This window comes from Manacus candei, unplaced genomic scaffold (genome assembly GCF_025592945.1).
Source record: "Manacus candei isolate 608988 ecotype Guabito, Panama unplaced genomic scaffold, ASM2559294v1 h1tg000013l, whole genome shotgun sequence".
Taxonomy (NCBI): domain Eukaryota; kingdom Metazoa; phylum Chordata; class Aves; order Passeriformes; family Pipridae; genus Manacus; species Manacus candei.
The window spans coordinates 3,522,387-3,544,842 of record NW_026138061.1 but is presented as its reverse complement, the minus strand read 5'-3'; the positions used below and the strand labels follow the sequence as shown (position 1 = coordinate 3,544,842).

Sequence of the window (22,456 nt, the reverse complement as noted above, 5' to 3'; positions counted from 1 at the left end):
TTTTTTTTTTAATTTTTTTCCCCATTATTTTCAAGATTACTGAACTAAGAAGGAAGAAATCCTTGGGGTGGTGGGGTTTTTTTCTCCCCTTGCAAAGAGTTATGGAATTTGCTTAAATATCACTCTTTTGTTTTTGCAGTCTCCACTGGAAATGGTTGTCAGGGGCTGCCTTCAGTTGCCCTTTGCACTGAAGGGAAGGTTTTGCAGTGTTAAGCAGATAGCACAGCTGGCAGGTGTTCTCAGTGTGGAGAACAGGAATGAGGAAGCTAAATGTAAACTTATCCTTGAAACCAAAGCAGAATCATTGTTATGAAACAGGGTGTAAGGTTGTTCATTGGTTTGGTGGTTTTTTTTCTTTTTTTCCCTTTTTGTAGACCTTTTCCATGCTTTGAGGTATTGAGTCATTACCTCATTTATAGGATACTGTGCTCTGCTGGAGGTTTTAACTGTAGAAATAATGTAGAAGTGCCCCAGCTGACAGAGGTCATGATGCTGGTGCTGGCTGCATGTTCAAGCCCTAATGCCTATTTCCTGTCTCATCGACATGTGAGGACTTGCTGGTGGCAGCTTTTGTAGTTTTTTTCTGCAGTCATCATGTGGTTTATCTTTAGTTATACAGCTCATTGCATCCATAGACAGTAAGGAGCATACAGGAGAAAGTGTAAGGTAAACCAACATCTGCTGTGTTCATCCTCTTCCAAGTTTCCAATCTCATTAAGTTTCATGAGTGAGTTTCCCAGTGAGATCCAAAGTGGCTGCTGCCCCTTTGGAAACTGTGTATCTCCAGGTCTATAATGCTGGTGTAATTCCCCAAGCTGACCAAGCTTCTTGTCTGGTGACCTGTATTTGAGGGCAGTGTGCTCCAGGAGTTCCCTTTTTGTCTGGGCATCCTGGCCTGTATAGAAAATGGTGTGGCCAGCAGGACCAGGGCAGTGATTGTCCCCCTTTAATCAGCACTGGTGAGGCCTCACCTCACATACTGTGTCCAGTTCTGGCCCTTCACAACAAGAAAGGCAGTTGAGGTGCTGGAATGTGTCCAGGGAAGGGCAACAGAGCTGGTGAAGGGTCTAGAAAGTAAGTCATATAAGGAGCACCTGAGGGGGCTGGGGTTGTTTGGCCTGGAGAAAAGGAGGCTCCAGGGAGACCTTATCACCTGAAAGGAGGTTGAAGGAGGTTGGCCTCTTCTCCCAGGCAACTAGCAACAGGACAAGAGGATACAGCAGGGGAGGTTCCAGTTGGACTTCAGGAAGAAATTTTTCATGGAAGGGGTGGTACCCTGAGCTGGTCTTACTGCTAAAGGCTGAGGCATAGTACCTCTGCCTTTTCCTCATCCTTTTCCTCATCCTTTGTCATATGTTTGCCTGTGCATCAAGTGAAGGATGGAGATTCTCCTTAGCCTTTCTTTTGTTGCTGATGTATTTGTAAAAATGTTTTGTGTTGTCTGTTAAAGCAGTAACCAGATTAAATTCTACTTGGGCTTTGGCCCATGTAATTTTCTCCCTGCATAACCTCCTGACATCTTGTAATCCCCCTATAGTCCTTCCTCACTCTTCCAACAAGTAATGGAATTACCTCTTGGTAATATTAGTGTGAAGAACTAGAAGAATCTGGTCAGTTTTCTGCCCTTTTCAGCGTGAGATTTAGTTTGGCGTGTTTGTAACGACACTTTGGGTTGTAAACAGAACAAGCCCCCTCCGTGGTCATCAGAGCTTTCCTCACATAGTAAAAGTCAATAGTGTCATCTTCCTTGCAGAAACACCAATGCAAACAAGACCAACAACCATGAGGAAGCATGTATTCAGTTCCCTTTGGTTTTCTGTGGATAAATGTCATCCTTTTGAAGCAATTCTTTTTATGTCCCTCTGAATGCTGTTATAAATGGAGCAGAGACAGGAAAAAAACTCACCCAGGACAAACCATTTTTCTGTTGCATTAAAGATAGAGAAATTTGGCAGAAAACTAACCCCTTGCATTCCAGCTGGTCCTCAGAGATCAGAGGGGCTGGGTGCAGCTGGGCCTAACTTCTGACTGTAGCCAATTCGGCACTATCAGCCTGGCCAAGTTCAGTAGGAACTTACACGATCCAGGTTCGTGAATAGCAGTTCACTGAAGCAACAGGAAAGCGGATTCTGAATTGCTGGTGGTAAATGCAACAACTACAGAGTGTTTGTATGTGCTGCTACAGAAGGAGTAGTGCAGATCTATTAGCAATGTATTTGTCTATCTAAATGAGTATTCCTGGGTCTACTCCAAAACAGTTGGGAGGCAGAAAGGTCACCTAAAGGCATCCCTTCAGGGAAGAGGAGAAACACAGTCCATCAACCGATCCAACGCAAGCAGAGAGGCTTCTTCACTCTCTATTGCTTTGGGGGTTTTTTGGATCCAAACCCCTCCTTCTTTTATGGTATAATTTTTGGCCCTTCCTAAAGGGGTGGAAAAATTGCATGTTATAGGTGAGCTTTTGTTTACTGTGGTCACTGTACCAAATTTGAAATCAAATATTTTGGTTTTTTTTTTCTTTGAAATCTGATGTGGGTTTTTCTTCCTGAGAGCTACTTCTTGGTGGAGAAGTGGTTCGAGGCTTACCTACAGTCAGTCACATCACTCTTGATTCAGGAGTGTAACAGACTAAGCTTGCCCAAATGAGACAATATGTGTGGTTCAGATAAACACATTCTTCCTTCTTTTCCTAGGATTTTTCCTCTGGTAATGTTGAATGTTTCAATGGACACTGTTTAAGATCAATGAGAAAAAACATGCCACCCTGTTCAGACTCCAGCTTTGACAAAAGTATGGAAATATTAAGTGAAAATGTCAACCGACACTTCTCCAGGTATTGTATTTCTGGGTGTTTAATCTCTGTTCAATTTATACAGTGAAAAGGAAAAGTGAAAGCATGCACAGTGAGTCTTCTCAAGGTAAATCTACAGCTAAAAATCTGCAGGAGAATATGAGTATGTTAGTGCCAGTATCTTAGAACTGGAATCACTCTTCTTAGTTAAAGTTTTCAGCTTGTATAAAAAGCATTGTATCTCAATGTCCCTTGAGGTTTCTCCTCCACTTTGGTTACTGAGATATTACTTGCCCTATTGAGAATCCAGACAAGCAAGTTAGGAAATGTCTGTCCTTAGAGAACTGTGTGCATATGGTACACAGCAGACTCGGGATCTGAATCCTCCCTGGGGTCCACAGGCTTTTCTTTGCATGACGTGTGGCACCAGATTATAAACCTGGAGAAGTTCCCCAGTGTTGAGGGGAGACTGCACAATGCAATGCAATATAATACTGCCATACAATACTTGTGATACAACAATTCTGTTCTCCTTTTCTCTGCCCTCTTTCTTAATGTAGGCAGCTGGCAAAGCCGAAATCAGGCGCGAAAAAAGAAGACTATAAAGAAGGTAAGTAGTGATAACTCCTTAGGATTCCTTTTTAATCTGTTTTCTGAGAAGGATTGCATTTGGTCACTCTGTCCATTTAACTTGGCCCCAAAAACTTCTGAACTCATCAGCCAAAATCAACTGAAGCTATGAGAATAGATATGTCAAAGATAACAATTTCCACTGAGTTCTATCAAAAGAGGTAGGTACAAATAGGAGGAGATGTTATTAATTCCTTTCAGGCTTGGGAAAAATGCAGTGTGAATTCCTGAATTCTTAAGCATTAAAGAATCTGTTCCTTGGGTCAGTTTTGTTTTGTGACATGGGTTCTCTGGAGTCTGTAGAACACAGGTTAAGTGTAAATCAGTCTTGTAAGTAGGAAAGAGTTGCAGTATTGTAATACAGGTGAGTTAGAAGTAATTCAGTCATAAGATGTACAAACCCACAGGCATGGGGAAGGTGTGCCTGAAGCTGAGCACTTTACCTTGGAGCTGAATTGCCCTGCTGAGTACACAAGTGGACTTAGTGCCATGAGGCCACTTGGTGGCAGCTGGAAAAATCCTTTAGGTCTTGACAGCATCCTGCCAACTACAGGCTGAACATGGGAAGGGACCCAAAATGCACTTGGTGTGTAGTAACTCAAGTTCTACCTGTGCAATATAAAATATTACTTACTGAGCTCAAAGTTAGTTTTGTAGTTGGTGATGATGAGATCAAACCCACCTGTGTTTAAACTAACATAGTGATACATCTATTACTCTCTCACTGACCTCTTAACTCTTTTAATGATAGTGCAACTAGCAAACCTGTGGCAAAGGATACTGTCTGGTAAATACTGGGCAGGTCTCTTTTAAAGCAAGCAAGCATTTTGAGTTCTTTTGTATCTGGAAGTTTATCTTGAGGCATTTCTCATCTTCTAGGCCTTTTGTGTCACAACACAGAAAATGGAAGAGATGCATGCTTAAATAGTGTACTAAAAACATGCCTCTTTAGAGACTTCCACATAAGCAATTTTTAGAAAAAACTATCAGATACAATTTTACATGAATGGAGTGAAAACACTTTAGGGGTAGGTATTTGTTGGTTTCACTTTTCCAGAGAGAAGTAACTGGAATAAATTTGCCTTCTGCATGGAACAAAACCTAGGTGTTTGTTTTCATCATATTAGCTTCCCAGTAAATGAAAAAACTGCTATACAAATCACACTTTTAAAGAGGTATTTTAAGCATAAGTACTTTTAAGTTGAATGCTGTGATCACAACAGTAACTTTTAATTCAGTATTTAAAGGCAAAAATCAATTAAAGGCGGGGGTTTTTACATTTTGCTAGAGCAACAGTAAAATAAAGGGACTGACAAATTTTCCTTCCTAGAAAGTTTTATGTATTATTGCATTTTAGTGACCAGAACACTGAAGACCAGAGCTGATGCAAAAGCTGCAGAACACGTCCACGAAGAAAATGGGGATTTGGAGGTCCGCCGGAGCTGCAGACTCCAGCAAAGCCGTTACACCTCTACAAATCAGTCTGTTTTGTTTGACAAACTTGTAACAAAGTAAGTAGTTTTTTCTCATCATCTTGCAAAGCTACTACAGTGAGCCTATATTAGCAACTCCTTGTCCTGTGGCAAAATACTAGCTAGGGACTTCCTCCTTTTAACAAGGGAAAAAGGTATTGTTGTTCCTGGCAGCAAGAGCTAAATGCATTCAGTGGTTAGGCTGAGACTTCCCTGCATACCACTATGTATATGTTACATCCTAGTGATTAAATTTTAGGAAGAAATTGTTTACAGGGAGGGTGGTGAGGCATTGGAACAGGTTGCCCAGAGAAGTTATAGATGCCCCATCCCTGCAAGTGTTCAAGGCCAGATTGTATGGGGCTTTGAGCAACCTGGTCTGGTACTATTGGTTGAGTGGGTTTATGTGTTTTCCTGTGAACCAAAACAATTGGCTTCTGTTATGACTTACAGTAGATTTAGCTTAAGATGCTAAGGAAGTTTGGATACAGGCAAAGTGAAGCAATCCTGGTGTTTCTGCCAGTCTGTCTGTGGTGTAATTCTCTCTGTGAAGCCCAAACTGACATTGTTTTCCTTGTAGGGTTTGTGAAGTGTAACAGCAGTAGGGTGTTTTCTCTAGCATATACAGTCATGGAAAATCAATGCAAAACTTAAATTGCAGTTTAGAGATGAGTATGCAACCTGTTGTCTGAAGAAGGCTGTGAACCAAAAGTGACTTAACATTACCATGCAGAGCAACTTAAATGCTATGAAAACCTGCCATAATATCTGCTATCTTACTATCTGCAGAATTCCTTTTTTTCCTACTGAAACAGTTGGGGGTTTTTTTTCTGTGTTCAGCAAGAGGGGAAAATAAACCCAAGCAGTGTATGTTTGCAAATCCTCAAACATTTGTCCTTAATTCTTTAAAAAAGTAAACATTCGACCTAATTTTTAAGTATTGTTGAAAAACTTGTCTAAGGGTCAATGACTCTTGGTTTGTGCATACTATATTAAAATGTCATGATGATTATGTGTGCTGTTTTAAATGGGTTTTTTTGTACTTGCCTATTTTTGCTCTTATATGACAACTTTGTACCTTAGTACTGCAGAAGCAGTCTTGCAAAAAATGGATGACATGGAGAAGATGCGTAAACGGCGAAGGATGGGAGACCTGGAGGTGTTCCACGATACAGAAGAAGTACATACTAATTTATTTTGCTGTTTTTGTATAAGTAGGGTATTTCACATAGGGAAATTATTTAGTTGTAGTTTTACTTTAGCAGAGAAAACCTTCATCCAAAGCATGGTGTTGTCTAAAATAACATTTGGTTTTACTCTGTAAGGATACATTTTAACATCTTACTGTTACGGTCATGCCACAACTATGCTGTAAGGGTGGAAGAAATAACTTCGGAAGACAAGAAATAGCAGTGAAAGATTGCAACAGATGTCTTATGCTACACTTTCTGAATTGTCTTATGATTTTTGAATGGACACTGTTTACAAACAGCTGTTTCAGGGCTTGGATTTTCACTTCAAATCTTACTAAAACCTGAATTTGCTGATACCTGCTTTACCTGTGTGTTGTTGCACCAGTCTTGCCTGTGAGCTCAACTAGTCTTCTATCCTGAGAGGAACTACTGTTAAAAAGATAGCCATCATATTTCCTCTGTCTTAATTTTGCTTTATTAAATTAAGTTAGTCCAATCTTCTTTTGAATGGCAGTCACTTTGTTCTTAAACATCTTCATAGTCTGCTTTCATAAGTTTTTGTTTGGATCTGAATTCCTATTTTAGAGCAGAAATCCTTGTTATTAATCCTGGATGCCAGAATGATGTTCCACTTCTCTCCTGCCATACAATAATTAAATCTTTTGTGTATATGGAGTGCCTTGATAATGATACTGTACAGGCACCAAATATGCCCAAAGGTTTTCTGCATATTTGTGACTGGTCTTTGTTTCTTTTAATTAGGAAAGCCTCGATATGGAAAGGACTGATGAAGAAATAGCTGATAATCAAGGTAGCATTGTAGGCTAGTTCTGTTTTAAAATTTTCCTATGCTCTAACCAAAAGCCTTCTCTTAAACAACTGAGGTCGGGCAAACTACTGGGTAATTTTCATCTATTAAAAAAAAATCTGTGCTGCTATTGACATTACAAGCCATGGTCACAGACTCTAGGACTGTAGTGTTGTGAGCTCTGAACAGGTATTCAGAGGAAAAGAAAAGTCAGTGTTTTTCCAAAACACAAGATAAAAGGTTGTGGACACATGGGAATATATGTTGCCTAGTGCACTTTGCATTCAATACCATTCTCAACAGTACTTACAGTCTCATGTTTCGTTGACGTACAGTTGGTTCATCAGAAGAAAGTGAAGCAAAAGAAGATGATGGTGGAGACACTCGGAAGCGTTACTCCTTTCGGCAGAGGAAAACTGTTGAGCGCTATCAAGCACCATTGCAAAGTAGGTTATAGGCACAGCTTCTTTTAGGAACTAAGGTCTTGCATGGAAGTGGGAGTGTTGTGGGTTTTTTTAGAAGGAAAACGCACATGCACACACTCAACGCTATTTAAATGTCTTTCCTTACCTGTAAGTGAATTTTATTAAATGCATGTATCCTCTGCACATTCTATTTCTTTGCCATTTGGCATCCTTATTACTGTTTTTCAGTAAAAATATTATCTATGTATCCTTGAAAGAATAGTAATTGAACAGACTTGATGATCTTACTCCTGTGGGTTTTCAGTTCTCCTTAATATTAGGTGTGTGTTTTTTCACTTTTATTGTGCATTGATTAAAAAAAAAAAATCCCCATCCCTTCACCCTTGAAACTTCTTCTGAACTTAGAGATGGGTGATACACATCCCCTTCTCTGCCTCTTTCACTATGCTGCTTTCTCTTAATCTTGTTTGTAACATTATTCTAAATTCTTTTCTTTCAATAGAACCAGGACAACGTAAGATGTATTTTTCGGACCGGGCTTCACCTGTCAGACAGAGAGAATCATGCAAAGGAACTAACTTAAGGTGTGTGTATGGTTAGTGGTAGCTCTTCTTTTTCAATAGTGCTGTCAGTCACATGACTGAATAAAGCTTTCAAGGGTTTTTGGACTGTTGGTAATTAGAGATTAACAGTATGGTTATTGCTGTGGTAGTCTGAGGGTATAAAGAAAACAAATATTGAGGGGAACCCATCCTTTTTATTAACCATTAGATTTTATTTGAAAATGCAGGGTTTTTTCTGGTCACTTAAAAGGTGATCATGAGGGTTGTGGCTGAGATTGTATAAGTGAAATTTGTTTGTTCTGGAATTGAAGCCAGAATCTCCCTCTAAAAATCATAGACTATTTAATCTTGAAGGATACAAATTATTTTTTTAAAACCAAAGACAATTTTGTTAGAGAGGGAGCCTGTTTTAATGATGTGATGATTTCTTTTTTTTTAATCACCTGAATACAGATTCTAGTTTCTCTTTGGAATAAGTTAAAAAGGTTGATGTTTCACAGGGTGGATACATAATGTTAAGTGCAACTCTATAATCTGTGTGAGAGGGAGTAAATGGACAAAAGGAGTAACTTGGTTAAGAAATTTCTTTGCTAAGAAAATCAAATTTTGCTGTCACGAGGAAAATCACATAATGTACTTTGAAATCAGATTCATAGGGAGTACAATGATCTGGAAACTTAATAGATCTCACTTTAAATTTTGATATTACTTACTCTGTATTTTGATTTTTTCACATCTTTGTTTGAATGTTTGCAGACAGAGACACACAGTCCCCAGCAGTGATTCCTCTTCCTCGTCTGATGAAGAAGAGGATTTTGAGAGGCAGCGGAAGAACAGAAATTTAAGAAGGTTAATGAAATTGGAGAATAGGGGAGGGAGGAGTCTACTTGGGAAGACTTTACATCTGCCTAACTGTGAAGTGTTGCCATCTTCATCTTGCATGCTTTGTAATTTCTGGCAGTCCTGTCTGTTGGTGCTGCCAACTGTAACTGGACTCTCTGCAACTGCTTTTACACAATTGATTTTGATAAGCAATTTGATTTCTAGGTGGGAATGGATGTAGGAACACTTTGTAAGTTCCTAGTGTAAAATTCTACTGCTCCTGTGCTTTACAATAGTTGATTCAGAAAGAAAACCATCATAACAGAGAATGCTATAAATAGAGAAGATGATGGAGGTTTCGTTACTTAACAAATGCTCTAGAAAAACTATTTTAGTAACACTCTAACAAATGAGTTTTCAGCCTGACATCTTTCAGATGTGTGTCTTCTGGCACACACATTCCTTAGGCCTCGGGAAGGACCAGCAGTGCCAGGCAGCCTTTATAATGTTGATCCCCACTGAAACAAGTATTGTCTTGGGCTGTAACTAATCAAGTATAGAAGCTAAAAGAATTTGAAAGGTAATAGTGTACTTGGGGGAGGCGGTTTCTTCCATCACACAAATCAGTGTCAGTCCATGGTCTACACATAACAGAGTAACTTGTTGTAAGCTTGTACTCCTATATGTGTTTGTTGATTGGCATGGATATTTGTAAGTGCTAAGAGCTATTAAAATAATTAACTGAGTTTAATGTCTGGAGTGACTATTTTTATTTATTTACTCATGGCCATTAAATGTAAAACAGATCAAACAAATATTTAACTATTCAGGAAGTTTATGCTCATTTATAAGACTGTCTGCATTCACTTACTATCATTAGAAAATCAAAAATCTGCATCATAACTTAGAAAGCATCTTTCTCTTAAATTCAAATCAGGTCTCTTCCTGGCAACTTCCGAAAAGGTGATTTAAAAGGAGCTCATAAGGATCGCATGAAAATTGGAGCAAGTCTGGCTGATGTTGATCCAGTGAAAATAGATTGTTCAGTAAGTATTTTTACTTCATTGTGAGATGTTTTCAGTATTTATGAAAGCTTTCAGTAATGGGCTGTCTACACCTACCCTGGCTTACAGTTTTCTTTCAAGAGATTTGAAAATTTGCACAAACGTTTCCTTTGTGCTGACATGTGATTCCTGGTGGAACCTTACAGAAGTTGCAGCTTTCTTTAACATATAAAATGTCTTCTGCTGATTTCCTCTTTAGGTACGATTTGATGGTGTGGGTGGTCTTTCTGACCACATTTCAGCTTTAAAAGAGATGGTCGTTTTTCCATTGCTTTATCCAGAAGTCTTTGAGAGGTTCAAAATTCAACCTCCAAGGTAACAGATGCTGTTTAAAATTGTAACTGTATTATAACTATAAGTTTTCAGGAAAATATTCAACTGAGGTATTATTATGTTTCTATGCTTCAAAATTTTAAGCAGTGTTGATGGTGGGTTTTTTTAGCAGTAGTAAAAAGTAATTTTTAAAAAATGGATAGAATCCAGTGTTACATGTAGGTTCAGAGATTTACTGTGTGGCAAGACTATGCTTTAAAAGTGTGTTGCCTTTAAAAGGGGGAGTTGGAGTGTTTTTCTTTTGAGTTCTATGTGCAAGTGGACTTAATCAGTTTGTAAGCAGGAAGGAATTATCTATTGGTAGTGAACTGCAGTTTGTTTTGTGGAAGTCCAGTTGTCTCTCCCCCAACTCTGTTTTTTTCAAGAGTTCCAGTATCAGTTTTACAACTGATTGAACTTGCAACTAGAACTTTGCAGTGTTTGTTGTGCTTGAGCTAAAATAAGAATCTGACTGCTTCTTACAGAGCTCTATTAGTTCTGTGTTACAAAATGAAATTATAAAGATTTAATTGTTAGCTTTATATTTTCTTGGTCAGCAAAACTCAGTCATGGTATATTGAAATAGGACTTTGGATCCTTTCCTTTCAGTAACTTTAAAAATATTACGAACAATTGAAAGAAAATTTTATTTAGGCAAGATAGTTCTATGTTTTAGGGATGGAGGTTGTAACAGGTACTTTTCTATGATTTTTTTTTCTTACATCAATTTTTTTTTTTAAATTCCAGAGGTTGTCTATTCTATGGTCCACCAGGGACTGGAAAGACGCTGGTTGCTCGTGCACTTGCAAATGAATGCAGCCAAGGTGACAGGAGAGTCGCCTTTTTTATGAGAAAAGGTGCTGACTGCCTGAGTAAATGGGTCGGGGAGTCTGAACGACAGCTTCGTTTGTTATTTGATCAGGTAAGGTTGAAAGTGCCTTGTGTTCTGTCTGAGCTGTAACTAATTTTCTGTGGTCAAGAAGAACTCATTCTTTTTCATATTTTGTCAGCTCCTTCCACTGAAATGGGATTGTTAGTGTTTCCTTTGTCAGTGGGGTTTTTAGGGGCTTAGATTAGTAAAGCAATTAAGAAAACCTTCCAAAGCAACACACACCTGCCACTCCTTGCCTTACAAAAAAAAAAAAACAAAAAAGGCTTCAAGATACAAGAGATGGTGGCTTTCAATCAGAGGGAAACAGAGGCAGGCTGAAAGCATGATCATTTAAATTGGTAAAACAGGTTGCTTCCAGAACATGTAATTAAATCCCAGCTCTGTTGTTGGTAGTTGCCAAATAGCTGTAAAAACTGCTGGTGTGATTTGTTTCCTGTTGCCCAGTCTCAGTGAGCTGCCATAGGCTGTTGCCTTTTTTTACTCCTGCCACTTTACCACATTAGCTCCCTGATGCTGCTCTGAAAAATCTAGTTCCAGTGACTTTACAACCATAATGTTGTTCCTGCATTTCTCCTTCAAAGAGTTTTCCTGGTGTCAGTATTCCTATGCTTCCATTGTAGGCCTACCAGATGCGACCTTCAATTATTTTCTTTGATGAGATCGATGGCCTTGCTCCTGTACGGTCCAGTAAACAAGACCAAGTTCATAGGTAGGACATGTTTTGTATCTACATAGAAGGCTGCTTGATCTTTGTGAAAAGAAGACCACAACCTGTTTAACTTGATGTGGCACATTCATTTATCCTGAAAACTAGTAATTCAGTACTACTGAATTTCAGATTATTTTTAAACACTAATTAAAAACCATTTGCTAAGCTTGATAGCAGCACACAAGGTCTATGTTACCTTATCTATGTGGAACTCAAGATGATTTACTAAACTGCTGAATGAAAATTGTACTTTTCTGTTAGCTCTGTTGTATCGACACTTCTGGCACTTATGGATGGCTTAGAGAGCAGAGGAGAAGTTGTGGTAATTGGGGCCACCAACAGACTGGATTCTATAGATCCTGCTTTACGACGACCAGGACGCTTTGATCGAGAGTTCCTCTTCAACTTGCCAAACAAAGAGGTCAGAACTTCAACTCCACCTTAATGCCAGTGGGGCAGAGTCCATCTTAGAAACCAACCCCTCTAACAGGGCAGCATTGTGGAGCAGCAAAAGTCTCTGTCAGTGTTGTACAACTTGGACAAACGAGGGCTGTCTGGAGAGACTGTGTTGTAGCATGGAGGGCAGACCTGGTACTGAATATATATCAGTAAGATGATTGCAACAGGCAGTTAGTGCTCTAGTTTTGGTTTCTCTGCAACCAGCAAAGACTATGGTGTTCTGCTAGTCACCAAAATGTTTAAGAATGAATGTGCAAATTAGTTATGAAGTACTGCTATAGCTTTGTGAAAGTGAAAAAAATGCTGTATAGGCAAGAATTCCTTTTTGGTAACAAGAACTTTGATCAAGGCTGGTGCTGGAGCGAATGACGTATGTTGGGATGTGACATTTCTACCGGTACTTAATAATAGGGACTTAGACAAAAATGTGAAGTCACTGCACAGGGGCAGGGCTTGAGAAGCTTCTAGTTCAATGGCAATAGCTAAGCAATTAAAAAAAATAGGTATTTAACAACCAAAAAATATTGGAGGGGGCACTGGGCAAAACTGGAATACTCTGTGTTTTCTTTCTGGCTACAGCTGATATTTCTTTTCCTTAGCACTTTTTGGAAGGAGAATAAAAGCCATATTGGACTGAAGGCTAGTAAAAGTGCACTAAACAGTGCATTTAACAAAACATTTGTCTTCAGTTTTTATCTGCTCTCAGAGCAGGAGAAAAGGTGCCATAAAATAGATCTAATACAAAATTCCTACTGTGAACGAATTCTAGAAATCTGCCATAATTGGTCTGTGTACTAGAAAATACTTAAATAATTCAGCGAAAGTCTTGCTAAGGTCAGAGATGGGGATAGGCATTATCTGAATGAGTGACATTATCTGGATGAGTGACAATCATTTGAGTCATAATTATTCTTCTTGGTAGTAACTGTAGCAATTGGAAATGGAGTGCTAGGACTGCTTTCCTTGGATGAGCTGGCAGAAGAGCAAATTTGATGAACTAATGAGACTGTCACTGTAAAATTTTGCTGAATTTGAGAGAATTTTCTTTGAAAAATCTGTTTCCAGATATGTTTGGGGTTTTTTACTACAATTTTTTCCTCAGGATTATTAGGTCTCACACTTGTGAAAACTCATTTTTTATGGAAGATGTAAATGCCTTTTATTTCACTGCAGCCCCCAGCAAGAGTTTAATGTAACAGGATGAGAATAGTGAAATTTCCTTGTTGAAAAAGAGAGCATATTAACTGACCTTAAGTATTTTAAAGTTTAGCAGATAAGAAAAGTATTTGTATTAGTGTGAGGGGTTTGGGGGTTTTGTGTTGTGGTTGTTTTAAGAGAAAACTTAGGGCAAACTAAAATTCAACTGTTTTGTTTTCAGGCAAGAAAAGAGATTTTCAAAATTCACACACGAGACTGGACCCTGAAGCCATTGGACAAGTTTCTTGAAGAGCTGGCTGAGAAATGTGTTGGTAAGTTTGAAAATAGGGTGGTTACTGCACACAACTTGAGTCGTAGGGAACTGTAGGAGCACTGTCCCAGGCAGTGCTCAAGCTCCTGTGCCTTGCTGCAGAGCAAGGCAGTGGGGCAGCTGGCATGCCTTGGAAGCAAACAAAGTTTTCTTTTTTTCTCAGAACACTGATAGGGTTTGGGACATCTTTCCCATGAGCAAAGTTTTCAGTAGGAGGCTGCTGCTTAAGTGCAGGATATCAGGCTGTGAGCCACATAACAAAACTTCTCTGTGGTGCAGTAATTCTTTAAATTATTGCTTATCCTTTTAATTTTTGGCTGCGTGCAAAGTCTTCCAGTGTTGCACTTTAGCAATCTTGGCCTTGACTTCGGTGTTGCCTGAGACTGACACAACATGTGCTTCATATTTTGTTTATTAGGCTACTGTGGTGCTGACATTAAAGCCCTGTGTGCTGAAGCTGCTCTCTGTGCTTTGCGCCGCCGGTATCCTCAGATATACGAAAGGAGCGAGAAACTGCAGTTAGACGTCACTTCGATTAAAATAACAGCGAAGGATTTTGTCATGGCCATGCAGAAAACTGTTCCAGCTTCACAGAGGGCTGTGGCTTCACCTGGGCGAGCGCTATCACCTATTTTAAAACCGCTGTTGGAAAACACATTGGAAAGAATTTTACGAGGCTTGCAGAGAGTATTTCCCCACGCAGAGCTTGCACTAAAGAAGGACCAACAGCAAGGTATAACAACAACATCCATTTGTTTAAAATTCTGCCAATGCAAAAACTTGTGATCTGTTCAATAACATACACAAACCTCTCAACCATAATGACAGTTTAATTTTATATCTGCACAGCATGGGATGGGAGCTGTGAGTGACTTGCAGTACACAGTAGAGAACCATGTTCTCTGCTGGAGCACCCTGTTTCTGAGAGTAGCTAACATCACATCATTTGTAGACATGGATGAAAAGTTTAATATATGAGCACCTCTTTCCAAATAAATGCTTACATGCAGGGAGAAGAGTATTGTTACATAAATGCTTCTGCTTCCTGTCTGAAGAATGTCAGAACCATGGTACAAGTTGTTTAAGCTAAATACAGTTTTAACTATCATGACTTTTAGCCATTATGGTCTCTTAACTGAAATATTTGTGGGTCACAGTGTACACTTGCACATGAGATCAGAATATTTTAGTAGCATGTACTTTGGGGCTTGGCTTGCATAGCATAAGTGAGCTCATGGTCCTGACTGAGACAGCCCTGACCAGGTTTAGTTTATCAGTTGGTGAGAACAAATCAATATTGATAAACTCTCCTGATTAATGGAGATCTGGGAATAGTTAGTTACCATGCTAATCCCTGGAGAATATCCTCCCAGTAGAGTTGGTAGATTGTTTGCATTGGTAAAACAGGGGCAGAAACCCACCAACACAATAAAAGCATTGGGGCTGGGGGCTGGGTAATTGCATCCCCTCTCCTGTCTGCCTCCCATTATCTCCTCCTTTGGCGATCTTTGGGGAGCCTTATTTAGAAGATAGGTGGGTCTTTTGTATTCTGGCTGACTAGTCATGGACAAATGGAAACCTGGGGCCGTCAGGTTCACTTCATTTCTCCATATCTAGTGGGGGAACCTGTTCCAAAAAGAAGTGGCCTCTGTGTTTTTCAGGTGTCTATGAACTACAGTAGTTGTTCCTAATCATCTTTATTCTAAGGGAAAAAGCCTCTCAAGTTTTTGTCAAAAGAGAGATAATACCTGATGCAAATCATGGGATGTAGGACAGCTTTAGGTCTGTGGTAGAATGAACTTTTCAGAAAATAGCATTCAGTGTGTACTCTAAAATGATGGAATACAAGAGAATGGTTTCCTGCACTGATTTCAAAGGTGTATTAATGCAAGAGTGAGATTTGGACTATTTAGGAAAGTTAACAAAGATCTCATGTCTTCCTGTTTTAGGAAATGATGTGATTGACACTGATGAGGAATCACCATCAATTTTTGAAGAGAGGCCAACTCATAAAGTGCCTGATCGTGAAAAGGCAGAATTCCTCACTTTTAGCAGGTCTGTGTTTGTCCCCTTTATGTTTATATTTTTAAGATGGTCAGGTCTGTAAACTGTTTTGTTGTGAGGGGTGCTGGGTGAAGAAGTGATGAGTTCGGAGGGGGCGATCAATATTTGCATGAAGTAAGTGCAAAGATCCAACTTGGTGCTAATGTTCTGAGTGCACTGCTTTGACTCATCAAACTGAATGGTCCAGTCCTATTTTCCTAAATCAGTGATCCACAGATTATTAGAACATGTTGATTTAATCCATGGTATTCCTTGAAAGACTCGAGACCCAAAAAATGCACTGTCTGCCCTTTTAGCTTAAAAAAACCCCTGTGGATTTATGTAGCCATCTTTTGCCCTTCTGCCTTCCAAGACTGTTAAACCAGTAGCAGATTATGTAGCAGAAAAAAAATATAAATGAGAAATAGTTTGTTAAAACACTGTGAAAGAAACTGAAACAATGTCTGCATTTTGTACCTTTACCCTACTGAGTTTGTTATTAATCTTTTGATGTTTTCATTTTGGAAGTCAGTCATGTAAGCCAACAGTTGAAGCAGTAGATTATTGTTGTCACTGTTGGGTCAGTTATTCTGCCCCCTTTCTATAGCTGTGCTGTCCAGAAGATGTGACCTGCTGAGCTTGGTTAGGTCTCTAGGACCTTTGACTTCAGCAAGTAAAGGTACAGCAGTATTGTGGTGGAAGAAACCATAACCCTCTTCACAAGTGTATTTCATGCTAGTAAAATGAGATTATTAGGGAATTAATAGGCAATTCGAAGATGAAAACATTAGAATGAAGGAATAAAATAAATGTACTGCTGTATTTTAACCAATTCAATTGTGTGCTTCTTTAGATACAGCTAACATTTTTCAGTGCCCACATTAATTTTTTTCTTAGAAATGCTATTCTGTTCTGTGCTTCCCACCATCTCCAGGAGGTACAGCCAAATTTTAGCTACACTTCACAGGTGCAAAGTTATTTAAAGTCAAGACACGCTGAAAATGGTTGTGTATGGGCAGTGAAGAGATCCAGACTGCTTTATGCTGAGAGAGTTGTATTTCTGCTCCATATCAGGTTAATGACCAATTGTTATGTGTGTATTTGGCTAGACAGTCCCTCTGTGATATTTAAGAGCTGTTACTTAACCCAGCCAAAGGAGTAACAGACATGCTGGGGACTGGCAGGATTTCTCAGCGGAGGTTTGGTACCAGTTTGTGAGAAAATAGGCTTTGATAGTCTTCCTGATCACAGACCAGCTTATTATTTGGCGGAACATGAAGTGTATTTACAATTAAAAAAGTTAACATCTGTGTGCCTATTAATCACTCGTTTTTAAACGTGTTTTCTTCTTGCTGTTGTAGAAATCCTCGTTGCCAGCCAACATCTTTCAGACCACGGTTCTTATTAGTTGAAGATCCAGGGTGTGGGCAAGCTTTTCATTTGGCACCTGCAGTGATACATGCCCTGGAAAAGTTTCCTGTTTATACACTAGACCTGCCTGCTTTGTTTGTTAGCACCACATCCCCGGAAGAAACATGTGCACAGGTATCTGTTTTTCTCTTTATTCTTGTAGGATTCATGAACTGTATAAAAACTAGTGAAATAAGCAAGATTCATTGTTATTGGAGGTGGCCTGACTTGAATGTACTGTTATGTTTACTTCTGTCTGGAAATCCACTTTTCTTCTAGGTGAAATGATACCATATAAAGATATTATATATAGCCATGTTTTCCATTTGAAATGAAACAGGGAGGATGTTGCTAGCAGCTCAGAAAGAAGGGAGGTGCTGCTAATAAAGCCCTCTCTGTGGCAAGAAATCCTGTTGATCTCGGTGGGATCCAGAAAGTTTTTATTGCTTCTTAAGGCTCTGTGCTCCCAGTAGATGGCACTGCATCAACCTGATGGCATCATGCACTTTCTGAAGCCTTATCTTTTATTATATTTGTAGGGCAGTCAAGGTTTTGGGGAAAAGAAGTGTTTATTTTTTTACATATACAACTTCTACTGCTGCAGTACATGCAGTAAAGGCATTGAAATTCATGTACACTGGTGTGCTTTCTTTAACTAGGAAAATTAAACATAAGCAGATTAGTGCTGTTTTCCTCTTTTCAGTTTTAGGTAGGAAATCCGTTTTGTATTAAAATATTTTGAGCTCTAGTAGCAGCACTTGGGAGCTGTATGAGTCAGGACAGACACATTCCATGACTGGATACTTGTTTGTCACATAGGAGGAACAATTCCTTTTTTGTTGTGGGATCTTTGGACAAGTAACTACCCTATCTAGTCACTGCCTGGACATACCATGTGTACTTCCCACCTTGCAATAGGAACTCCCTGAATATTTTTAATCTGACAGGGTCCATGGAGAAATTTGTTATGTGAAAGGACTGTTGGCACTTCCCTCATGGAGTAGATGCATGTTGTCTTTTGTGTACTGAGGTGCCATCTGAAAGCAGTGGCTTGTCCTCTTCCAAAGCACATCATCTCATCTGGTGGATCCTTTGGTAATGAGAAGTTGAGTGATTTAGCTCTTCAGGCAGGCTAAAGACTGGTCACCTCTTAGAAAATGTGCTTGAAAATATGAATTATAACCAGGTGTATTGTACCATGCCAGCCCTTGTCTTCTCATATAGGTCTTTGTTTGTTCAGTCTGTGCTCCTGTGTCTTGGGTATGTGCCTGCTCTGAACTGAAAATGCTGTGGTCACAAGTGTGGCCATTTCTCCAGGCTAATGCATCTTGCTGAAGGGTTAGTCCTGGTTTTTCAGGTACACCACCACATTGGCTGAGTTCTGAGGCTCTTTAGGAGTTATCTTACACCTAAGTAGTTTTGAAATCAGGTAGAGATTTGGGGTGGTTTCTGTCTGCATAGCAATGTCTATATTTCTGTCAAAGTGAAAATTTTACCTTGTTATGAAGGAGTTGTTCATTTACTGTTTTGTCTTGATGTTTTGACATCATGTACTCCTCTTACATAAGACAGTTTGACTGGTAGTTATATAATAGCCTATTTTACATGATGTAGTTTTCTTAACCAAGCTTTCATTTCACCAGCTAATGCAAGAAGCTCAAAGAACAGCACCAAGTATCATGTATGTCCCACAAATCCCTTTGTGGTGGGAGACTGTTGGACCTACAGTGAGAGCTGTTTTTACGACACTACTGCAGAATGTTCCAACGTTTGCTCCAGTTTTGCTCCTTGCAACATCTGATGTGCAACACGAAGATCTCCCAGAAGAGGTATTTCTGTTGATACTTTTCTTCCTTCTTTACTCTTCCTTTTTGCTTGTTAATTTATAACTCCTGGAAGCCTGGAGTACTGTGCCTGTCTGTTATTACTTAGGCACCCAAACCCAGTCTCTTGAAATCTGCTTAGACAAAACAATGGTGAAAGCATTTGTCTGAAATGTTTTCTGAGTAAAGAGATTGACTTTGACCCAACTCTTTCACCCTTCTCACACATTCATGCTTATTAGACAGATGTACAAATTCGCTTAAGCATTCATTTCAGTGATTCAATATGGTTAGGTGTGTAGTTGGTGAAGAATATAAGGTGCTTGAGATGTAGCTAGGAAAAAGATTGTGTTTCTGAAAACGTTTTTACTGAAAAAGTACAGTAGTCACACTGTTACTGACGGAATATCATTTCAAATTTAAATAACTTCATAAAAATTTTGATTCCTTTACAGGATAGAAAGCTAGGATCCAAATTCCATCTCAGTAGCTTGGAAATCAAGTTTTAGTTATATTCCTTAACAAAATTCAGTAAGAGTACATGCTGAGCTTCCTAGACATCTCTGGTGGTACAACTGCCCCCCCCCAAGCTGTACTGTGATCTCAGAACAAACACCTGAGAGTGTGCATTAAAGGAAGGTGTTCAAAATGTGGATATGCTGCTCTGATCATTTTGTCTTGGTAGCAGTAGTTTTTATACTGTTAATAAATGCCTTCTCAATTAAGGAATAAAATTCCTTCCATACCTTCTGGTAACAGAGATGGGAAAATGAAGTACAACTTGGAAGTATGCAACTTTGGACACCTCACTTAATTAAAAAAAAAATTTATAAAGCCATCTTACCAAAAAGCTGGCACTGGTAAGCTGAACCTTGCCTGTTCCCTCTATTGTTGCCATATTCAAGCTAAAGGACAGCAAGGCAGGTAAATACAAAATAAGCAGCCTTGGAGGTGGTGAATGTGACCCCTTTCTTAGCGGTTTATCATACCTTTTTTTTTCATGGAGCCTAAACCGTAGAAGGTGTTTCTCAGAGCAGGTGTTTTAATTTGCTGTGTTATGAAAATCTAGCCTTTTAAGGCCAAGAAGATAACTTTTCATAGCTTGTTTACCCAGATGAATACTCAGTTAAATTTAGAAAGGTACTCAGCTTTTTGAAATAGAATATAAAGAATTTGTGTGGCCTTATATCTGAAATACCTTTTCTCCTCATGCTTTAGATAAAAGTATTGTTTAATAATGACTGTGAAGAAGTTTTCAAAATCCAGTGGCCTACCTGTGCTGAAAGGAGAAGTTTTTTTGAAGACTTAGTTATGAAGCAAGCTGCTAAACCTCCTGCATCAAAAAACAATGCAGGTGAGGATATTCTAAGTATAAAATTTTGCTAACTGTAAGTTAACAGTGTTTTACTTTTTCATGGATTTGTATTTGAATACCACCAATTGACTAAAATTTTCTGATTAATTGAAGCTCGGCGGCCACTGGAAGTCCTACCTGTAGCACCACCACCTAAACCTCGACAGCTGACAGAGGAAGAAATGAGACAGCTGGAAGAGCAGGAAGAGGATACATTGCGTGAACTTAGGATTTACTTAAGGGACGTGACCCACAGACTGGTCATTGATAGGCGTTTCAGAGCATTTACAAAGCCTGTTGACCCAGAGGAGGTAAATTATTGTTGATCTGCAATACCATGATAGCTGTGTGTATTCACAGTTTCTCTGTGTGTATGTTCCTTGGTGTTTGTGTGCTCTTTCTAGGAAGATTTATCTTTGTTTTTAGGACTAATATTCTGAATTTCCAGGAAGCTGGAAGTGAATTTTGCTTTTGCTTTTGTTGACTCCGTGGGGCTCTCCAAGGTCTTTGAGTGTTCACTGAAGTCCCTGTGTTCCTTCTATAACCTCTTTAAAACTTAAGAGTATTTCCCTTAGAAGGGACCAACAAGGATGATCTAGTCCAAGTGCCACTTACAGCAAATGCCAATACAGTTTGCTCATGAAAAGGCTTTGATATGTAGGTGTGTTACAGCACAGAAAAGTACAAATCTTTCTTTTTCTCTGTAACTATAAACAGTACCTCTAGGGCTGTTTTAATAAAGCCTAAAGCTCTTTAATTATCTGTCAGTAGTTTCTGCAAGAACAGGAGTAGAAGCAGCAGTTTGCCAAATAAATTTTCAGATTCTATTCTCAGGGAGCTTTCCTTGGTATAAGATCAACCATATGGACTTGTAGGTTTTTCAATTCCTCTGTAAGACCCCAAGTCTCAAGCAACAAGCTCACTTAAAGGGGTTTTACTTTAAAAATATACAAGGCTTCAACAATATCTGCCCTCCAAACATATTAGAAGAGCACTTGGTTCTTTTAACACCTCAGAGAGAATGCATAGGAGAAAAACTGTACACGTTTTCTCAGAGGGTACTTTTACTGGTACACTTTGGAAAATAAGGGAACTTGGCAAAAGTTGACAGGGTAACAGAACCAAAATAAAGCATTCTACAAAGCGTTGACTTAGCACATGCTAACACATAAAACTTAGCAAATCCAGCCCATCTGGTCCTAAGTTGCCCAAAATATTAAAAAAGAAGAGTAGGTGAAGAAAAAGTAAAGAAAGAGAGAGAAAGAGAGGAATATAGCTACCATCTCTAGATCCAGCTAAATGAGTCTAGAAAACGGTGGGTTCACCATTCACAAAAAGGTGTGCCCTTCCCCCCCCTCGCCCCACACACACACTTGAGTTGCTCCAAGCCACTAATGAATATAATAATCCAGTTTCTCACATCCTCCCATATACTTTTATTGAATAAGTGTGAGCTGGGGCACCTACTTCAAAGTCAGCTTTGTGTTTCAGCAAAGTCCATTCCCCTAAGCATCCACTGACTTGTCATTTCCTTTCCTTGTAGCTTCTGAGATGTGAATAATCTAAACAAACATAGATGTCCTCATCTAAACTACCCTTTAGGCTTCTTTTGTGGTCTGAATAAAGAAATTGGCACCTTTGGGTCCAGTTATCTCATTCTAAAGTAGGTGCCCAGACAGGTGCTTGAAAGGTGAAATTCCTGCAGCCTTTTTCTTGCTGCTAACAAAGACTCTCAGGTGACTTTACTGAGAGGTTTCTTTGTTGTTATTTTCTGAAAGGAAGTGAAATGAATACCACTCTGGGTGCCAGTTCCCTTCTCTGCCTCACCCATGCTTCTGACCTCCCTGCCTTTTTTTTTCCCCTGTCTTCTAGTCTGTCTCATCAAAGCCAGGTGAAATAGCCCTTCTGTTTTCAAGAAACTAACTGGGTAATTTCTGCATCTCTGGATGTGTCATATTGGGGTTTTTAAGAAGTCCTTTATTTGACTTTATGAAAATAATTACTCTTCATGGCTACTGCATTAAATCTACAAGCACCTATGTTTCCTCTGTAGGTACCTGATTACAATGCTGTCATTAAACAGCCCATGGACCTCTCGACAGTTCTCTCCAAGATTGACATGCACCAGTACCCAACTGCAAGAGATTTTCTAAAAGATATTGACCTAATCTGTAGCAATGCTTTAGAGTACAATCCAGTTAAAGATCCTGGAGGTGAG

General features: G+C 39.2%; 1 protein-coding gene across 1 annotated transcript in view; it reads left to right on the top strand.

The window, feature by feature from the left end:
• ATAD2 (ATPase family AAA domain containing 2) overlaps positions 1-22,456 on the top strand; it is a 30,680-nt gene that overhangs the window by 1,159 nt on the left and 7,065 nt on the right. Inside the window, exons 2-22 of the mRNA XM_051778457.1 lie at positions 2,694-2,833; positions 3,352-3,401; positions 4,779-4,932; positions 5,977-6,073; positions 6,849-6,897; positions 7,230-7,340; positions 7,822-7,903; positions 8,639-8,731; positions 9,642-9,750; positions 9,968-10,083; positions 10,828-11,002; positions 11,593-11,681; positions 11,943-12,102; positions 13,519-13,609; positions 14,027-14,341; positions 15,558-15,663; positions 17,013-17,196; positions 18,705-18,890; positions 20,103-20,238; positions 20,353-20,549; positions 22,292-22,451. Of these exons, the coding sequence (XP_051634417.1) occupies positions 2,694-2,833; positions 3,352-3,401; positions 4,779-4,932; positions 5,977-6,073; positions 6,849-6,897; positions 7,230-7,340; positions 7,822-7,903; positions 8,639-8,731; positions 9,642-9,750; positions 9,968-10,083; positions 10,828-11,002; positions 11,593-11,681; positions 11,943-12,102; positions 13,519-13,609; positions 14,027-14,341; positions 15,558-15,663; positions 17,013-17,196; positions 18,705-18,890; positions 20,103-20,238; positions 20,353-20,549; positions 22,292-22,451 (2,800 nt within the window). The remainder of the gene's footprint in view (positions 1-2,693; positions 2,834-3,351; positions 3,402-4,778; positions 4,933-5,976; positions 6,074-6,848; positions 6,898-7,229; positions 7,341-7,821; positions 7,904-8,638; positions 8,732-9,641; positions 9,751-9,967; positions 10,084-10,827; positions 11,003-11,592; positions 11,682-11,942; positions 12,103-13,518; positions 13,610-14,026; positions 14,342-15,557; positions 15,664-17,012; positions 17,197-18,704; positions 18,891-20,102; positions 20,239-20,352; positions 20,550-22,291; positions 22,452-22,456) is intronic.